Below are 7754 nucleotides of genomic sequence, written 5' to 3' on the forward strand. Positions count from 1 at the left end.
CTGTTTTCTTTATATTCCTGTTTGATAAGATGTTTTAAAACTTAGCTCAAAAGCACAGAATTATTTAATTACAAGGACTGTGTTTAAAAATCAGTCATTTAAATGTATAAATAAAGCAATTTCTACATTTAAATATACTTTTTAACATTAGGCCTTGGGTTAAAACAACAAAACTTATAGCACAGCATTTGTTTTGACAGTGTTTGGAAATATTAAAAATGTATTTTAAAAATTACATTTCAAACAGAAATATGAACAATAATGCATTTTGTTACACCAAAAAGGTAAAATGTTTATTTTCATCTTTATCAATAAACACAAACTGACTGTACAGTGCAAAAACAAAAGATGATTAAAAACAAAAACGTTAAAAATAACAGTGGACGAGTCCTTCTGAAACACACCATGATACACATGGTGTGTGAGTGGGCAGTTAAGTTGGCAAACTTCAAAATGTCTTGGCCTATAAGATTGTTGACCAGTACATTACCATGAAAAATATTTATTTACATGCATTGTTTACAGTAAATTTCTTCTTCATTCTTCTTATGTACAAACCACAGAACAGATGCCACTTGTATATTTTCCTTCAAAACATTAGTAAAGCAATTGCACTATAGTCACCAGGAGATATATTTACAAAAATGATAAAAACTAACTTCAGCATTTACAAGAATGTATTCATACTGATGTGAGTATAAAAGCTCTATTGTAACAGGTGTTGTTTGGTTAGTGGACCTGAGAGTAATTCATTCTGCAATAAATACAATTCAAGTTTCAAGTTTCAAAAGGACAAACATGAATTCTAAAACTGCACATAAGACTTCAGAATATTGAATTTCACTGATTAACCAGCAGGGGGAGATAATATCCCAAAAATCTCCGAAGACTTGTTTTTTTTAAATCGAAAAAAACAACAAAAACAACTCTAGGCTATCAAAAAGGTTTCTTGTTGACACCAAACATTTGTTTTACCTTCCACACACTTTTTGGAAACGATTCCTCATATCTCAGTATCACATCTCTGCCAGCTGGTTCACAATTCATTTCAATACATAAAAGTTGTCGGCCAGACGACAAGCTCCCAGTTTTACAGAGGTGTGCGTGTTCTCTGAAACAGAGGTCACAGGGCGTTTCACAGCTGCAGGGTTCAGATGACGATGCTGGTGCCACTGCGAGAACTCTTGTCCTGAGAGAGACACACTAACTTTAGATTCACTTAACTTTAAATCACTGTAACTTAGACTTTTCTGCGTGTTTGATTACGTGTGCGTTTGTCTTGATGTAAGTGCGTTATTGTGCCAATCAACTCTTATCAACTAAAGCAGCGAGTGTCTTACAGAGTAGCGCTCATTCCTCCGTGTCCCTGGTTTCTGTCCAGGCTCGTACTCAGAGTAGATGGGTGGTTGGTCAGCGTAGCCTCCACCTCCTCTCCTCCCTCCTCCTCCTCTCCTGCTGCTGGCCTCATCATCCGAGCTCCAGGACCCTCGTCTTGGGTGCCGGGATCCTGGTGGGGAGTGGTTTCCTCTGGACCTGTTGTCGAACAGGTCATCCCTCGAACGGGAGCGGGGACGGTCCATGCCTCCTCGTGCCCCGTTGTGACTCCGGCCGTCCAGGGAGTCCTGGCTGTAGCTCCGGGGAATGACTCTAGATCTTGTGGGTGAGGGGTAACGCCTACCGGCAGCTCCTCGCTCATCTCGGCGGCCGAAGCCACTGCGGCTGCTCTCGCTCGAGCTTGGGGGGCGAGTCTTGGGTGCAGGGGGTGGCATTCTGCTTGGGTACTGCTCCCTAATCGGTGGAAGTGTGATGACGCGATGCTCTCGTGGGCCATCATCAAGGGCAGAGATCATGCTGGGAGGGCCGGGGGAAAACGGGACAGTGATGGGAATGTGCTGGGGAGGAGGTGGGAGGTGCTGCATGTGCTGGGGAGGAGGTGGGATGTGCTGCATGTGTGGGGGTGGAGGTGGCTGGGACTGATGGGAAGAGGAAACCAGAAACAATTTAAAAAGAGAAGTAAAAACAAACAGTAGAAAAATCACAAATGAAAACCACCACTTGCTCATTTCAGTGAAATTCAAAGACACAGGAGACACACTACAGACAAAATACATATTTTTGTGCAGTCAAAGCACAAGAAACATTTTACCATACAGTACCAATGGGAATGATACAATCATAACTATATAGGTTTCTCTAGACATATTAGTTTGTTTGTTTACAGTCCAGTGGAGGCGTGCAACCTTATCTGAACCAAAGACCATCCTTCACTAACTTCATATAAGTTTAGAAATGTTCTGATACCAGCATCGGAAATGCTGCTGAAAACACTGGGTCTGGCATCAGCAAATCTATGTAGTCATCCATAACCATGTTATTAACTATATAAGTTGTGCTCAGATAAAACAGTAATTTCCTTTTCTCAGATATCACTTCTTCACCTGTGTGACTGAGGAAATGCATGATCAAACTGCCTCTACAGAAATACAAACTGAAAAAGTGTATGATGGGCCAATAAGTAGATACTTGAATAAATTAATAAATTAATAAAGTGAAGAGGAGCGGGAGCAGAGAGAGTTCACATATCAACAACTGTAAATAACAGTATGAACAAATACCAATTTAAGAGCAGCTACATACCTGTAAGAGAGGAGTGGCCATGTCCATCCCCCTCACCTGGCTCTCCAGGTAATTAAGCATCTGATTGGTGCTGGCAGGGGTGTGGTTCCCTGGGACATTGGGAGGAGGCATGCTGTAAGCTGAGGACTGAGGGGGAGGGAGGGGCATTGGCTTCATGGGGATGCTCTTCCCTGAGATGGAACCTGGAGGAGAAAACAAAGTCAGATGATTTTCTTTGCAGAGATAAACCCGAGTGCAGTCTGGAGGTGTTAGAGCCACAGTGTTCAGGGTCATGTATGCGTACCTGGGTAGAGCAGCGGGTTCATCTGTGACGAGGCGTGGCTCATTGGTCCATATACCGGCTGTCCACCCATCCAGTTCATTCGAGCCTGCTTCATCATACGATGCTGCATCACCGCTGAAAGATGACGACACCAACAGATTTACAATAAACTTTTAGACTCGTGTCCCACCTACCAGGTAACACGGCTTTATCCAGGATCAGTATGAATATGAAGTAGGACTGAGACAGGTAACGCGTCACAACACACATTTATATACTGCTTTATCGTAACACAGGTTATCAGTGCATAGCATGGTTGCTGTTTACTCGAGCGTCCTTAAACCCACCTTCTTCAGGACAGCAGCATTGCTGTGGGCAGCAGGGACAGCGCACGTAGCAGCAGCACTTCTGAGGGCAACACTGGCAGCAGCAGATACAGAAGAGGAGGATCAGAAGCAGCGCTCCGATGATGATGAACAACACAACCAACCAGTCTGAGAGTGAGGAGGGAGGATGGAAGATCAGCAGGGTGTGGGATGATTGAACATATGTTTAATAGGTTTTATAATGTCCCTCCTTATGTTTTCTTTTTGTGTGAATGTCTGAGAGTGAGCAGAATTACACAAAAACTACAGCACCGATTACCACATCCTTCTTGGAAGGATGTGGTAATCGGCCCCATTAATCACACGACTGCTTTGGCAGCTTTGGTGGAAGAATGCACTCCCTTCTACTTGATATTGTGATAACAAAGATATGTAGTTAAATATTTATAACTCCCAGTCAAAAATCAGTGTCTCTGCACACGCTTGTTTCTTACGGTAGACGATGAGTTTGATTTCTTTGTCTGAGTCTCCTGCGGTGTCTCCAGTGGCATCCACGTTGCAGTAGTACACACCGTTGTCCCACCACATCACCTCATTAATCACCAGGTCTGCCTCTATATACACAAACACACACATATACACAAACACACCCCTAATTAAACAAAGGTCACGAATTTGTCGAAAACAGAATATTGAGAGAAACCAAAGAATATTTGGCATTTGGGTCACTGCAACTAAAGATTATTTTTGTTCAATTATGGGGTTAATTGACTAATCAGTTCAATAGTTCAGTATTTCAGCTGTAAAAGGAAAAATGTAAAAGCTAAATATTGAGGCAAAGAATTCAAACATTAGTTCTCAAAACCAGACATGGTTTCATCTTGTTTTCGTCACAAGCTCGATGCCGTCTGAAGGGTGTTTGCATGAACTCACTGTTTTGAATAGAGATCCTGCGTTCGCGGTATTCTGATCCCAGGATCGGCTCACTGGATCCTCTCTTCTGGATCACAACGCGCACTGTTCGCTGACGATCCGGACAGTCATTGGATGGGTCCTGTCCCAACTGCAACGCAGACTGGTACGCTGCAAACCACAGACAAAAACCACAATAAATAAAAATAATAAAATACACATTTTCTACGATTGGCTCCAACATCTGTCACTTGTTTTTCTACACGTACACCTTGTCGCTGTTATGAACAAATCATGTTGATTGTGAAGCATTAAAAAACGCTCTGATGACAACTGACCATCCCTGAAGCCAGTTTGTCAGGTCAGAATAATCAGTGGTGGGTCAAACACTTTGCTCCAGACTGGAATATTTCTACTTGACTACTGAGATGTATGTCTTTTGACATTCACTGTCCCCAAATGAGAACTTCTTCAGACTTTGGTGATTCCCTGACTTTTCCTCTTGCACCACAATCATGACACCATTTTAATTTAACTTTGTTTTAAAGGTCCAGTGTGTAAGATTTAGGTGAAAGGATCTATTGGCAGAAATTTAATGTAGAATAATCCTCATGATGTTTTCACTAGTTCATTTCATCTAAAGAATATTATTTATATTTAAAAATCTTATATTTATATCGAGGGGACCCTCTCTACGGAGGCCTCCATGTTTTTTACATTAGTCCAGACTGAACAAACTAAACACCTTTTGAGTTTTTAGGACAACGAAGGCTGCCACAGGTTTTCATGTTTGGAAGGAGAGGGTGAAGTGAGGGGTGTTCAGCTGCAACATACAACTTCAACACTAGATCACTAAATTCTACACACTGTACCTTTAAAATCAAATATCTGCCAAACTAGAGACAATCCCAATACTCAGTTAATGAGCAAAGGGTAACATGCTCACAAGCTAACAGAGATGATTTAGCATTCAGCAAAAAGTACCACAAGGTACAGCATCACAGAGCTGCTAGTGTGGTTATAGAGTCTTAGTCTTGGTGTGAATATATAAAAAAGTTGTCAATAACCAAACCAAAATCCAGTACGAATGTTTTTGACAGTTCTGAGCCTCTGGAAGTCCAGATATTACAATTCAAAGATAAATGTTTCATCAACACAGGCAACACAATGAACGGACAGTTCGGAGGCTCTCATTTGGACATTTGCGTTCAGACATACAGCCCCTCTGGAGAATGTCCTGAGGTTCTCCATAGTTCACTGCATGTCTGAAAGACGCTTAAAGACACTGAGCTAAAAACACTGGTGTGAAGATATAAGAAACAAACTGAAGAAACGTAAAAATGGAAAAGATGGAAAAACACAAATATATTTAAAAATGTAAAATGCACATATTTGTAACAACTGCACGAACAGTTGCCTGCTCAACCACTAAATACATGTACGACGTGTGCGGGAAGAATTCACAGAGGATAATGTGCTGGTGGATAAGGGCAACTACAGAATTTAGAGAGTTCAGAAGGTCAAAGTAAATATATAAAATATCACTTCTCTCTGTATTACACTCAGGTGTGTGTTTCATTCCTCACCTGTGGAGTAGTACTCCAGTACAGGGTCCTTACAGAAGGACTTATACCTCCAGGTGACCAGGACATCTTGGAGACTTGCAGAGGTGCTGTAGTCGCAGCGGAGGATCACTGAGGCGAACAGAGCTGTGCTGCGCTCCTGCTGGGGAACAATCACCTGAACACCGACAGACACTGCGGAGGGAGAGACGACAAACAGAGAGTCACATAGCCTGCAGCGCCTGTGTGATTCAAATTTAGAGAAACAGTAGCCTATGGCACTTTTGCCAAAAAGCAAAGAGGTGGAGCGTCCCCATGAGGAAACAATGCATGTGACGGTTTCTCTCAGCACAAGGAGTTTATTTTCAAAGTGGCAGAACCAGACAAACAGGTGACACAGGCAAAGGCACAGGAAATGGCTTACTGTGAAACCACCAAACATACACTCACAAGCTGGAGTGAAACCTGTTGAGTAACAACTGTCCCTGTGTGGAGGACAGGGACTCTTCTGAGTTTCATTCAAATGATGGTTTTAAAACATCTGGTTATATCAACCTGTTATTTGTGTCATTAAAAAAAATAAAATAAAAAATTAATAACTCAGATGGAAAAATACAGCAATGCACAAAGTTCTTCGCCTCTTGTTTACAGATACTGGGGATGTAATAATGTGAATCTAACAATATGTATGTAACATTGTCTATAAAATATTGTGAGTGTAACATTGTTTTTAATATATAGTGAGTGTAACAGTGTGTGTGTGTGTGTGTGTGTGTGTGTAGGACAGTGTAGGTTAACGCAAGATCGTATAATCGGATAAACAAAACCTGTCACGTGACCGATACCTGTGGTTTGTGTCAGTCTGAATTTGGAGAAAATAAAAGTTTGAACGGTTTGTTCTTCAGACGAGGTCGAGACGTGAGGAAATGAAATGTACCTTCGAGCAGCGACAGCAGGAGGATGCAGGTGATGGCGGCAGGTGAACTCCGCATGACGACACGAAGCTGCAGCGACACGAACAGTGCGGAGGAGAAAAGATTCACACAAACACACAGAACTTAAAAGTCAAGAGGAGGAAGATTCAAAACCTCAGACGTGATGGGCCCGAAGATGGACCTGAGTGTAAACACGAGTCTTCTCTGTCTCGCGTCTTCACTTCGTCTGATCAGTTTCTACCTGGGACTCAAGTCATCTGAGGCCACGCCCCCGAAACAGGTGCGCTCATCCTGGGTGGTGACGTCATCAGGTGGGTTCAGAGAAATCTACCCCCAACTCAGCAAAACATTTTCATAGTCTCTTGTTTATGTATTATATATTTAGAATATATAATTTATCTATGTACTCGTGTTTGATTCTTTCATTCTAATTGTCATTGTTTCTCCAATCAAGCATTTAAAAAACATTAACACAACCAACAATCACACAGCTTCAATAGTAAAACTGTCTAGACTGAAGAACTGTTCTCCAAACGGACGTCATTTTATTTTACAATCTGTGTTTTACTACACTTCTTAACATGTTTTATATTTCCCTCATTTATTTGACTTTTATATGTTTTCATTTTTCTTAAATTTGATTTAAGAAAAAAGGAATGATTTGGTTTGTTTGTATGAATGTATAAAACAATTATTGAATAAAAACACAGAGTCGATGATATGGAGTATAAACATGTGTCTGGTGTTCACTGAGATCCCAAAAAGTAAAAACATAAAGATGAAAAATTCCAAATATGTGTAAAAATGAATAAATATTCTTTGAATGTGTTTCTTTAATTGTTTTTTTTTTCCCTCACAGGAAATGTGACCACAATTCACAAAAGAGCTGACAAATTAAAATCCTCAGAAAATCAAACAAAACGATAAGTTTTTTAAAGTTTTTTAAACTTTGAAATTATGAATTTTTTTTTTGATTGTAAACAAAGAGGTTTAGAAATTCAGACAGAAAATGAAAATATTTTGTTCGTATGGTCACGTTGTCATTATTATTACTTTTGCAAAATTAAAGTGAAATTCCGTTCCCATGCGATTCTTTGGAAAAAGGCTTTGTATCAGATGA

At 40.7% G+C, this 7754-nt stretch overlaps 1 protein-coding gene across 1 annotated transcript; it reads right to left on the minus strand.

Annotated features, from left to right (window-relative positions):
• Positions 1-264: 264 nt before the first annotated feature.
• Positions 265-6862, minus strand: LOC109625223 (immunoglobulin-like domain-containing receptor 1). The gene is made up of 9 exons (XM_069525768.1): positions 6637-6862; positions 5724-5894; positions 4159-4308; positions 3720-3839; positions 3247-3393; positions 2921-3034; positions 2638-2819; positions 1341-1973; positions 265-1189 (listed from the first exon to the last, which is right to left on the minus strand). Exons 1-9 carry the CDS (start codon positions 6689-6691, stop codon positions 1151-1153), a joined length of 1611 nt encoding a protein of 536 aa, XP_069381869.1. The 5' UTR covers positions 6692-6862; the 3' UTR covers positions 265-1150.
• Positions 6863-7754: the final 892 nt, after the last annotated feature.

The sequence above is a fragment of the Paralichthys olivaceus genome, chromosome 1 (genome assembly GCF_024713975.1).
Source record: "Paralichthys olivaceus isolate ysfri-2021 chromosome 1, ASM2471397v2, whole genome shotgun sequence".
Lineage (NCBI taxonomy): Eukaryota > Metazoa > Chordata > Actinopteri > Pleuronectiformes > Paralichthyidae > Paralichthys > Paralichthys olivaceus.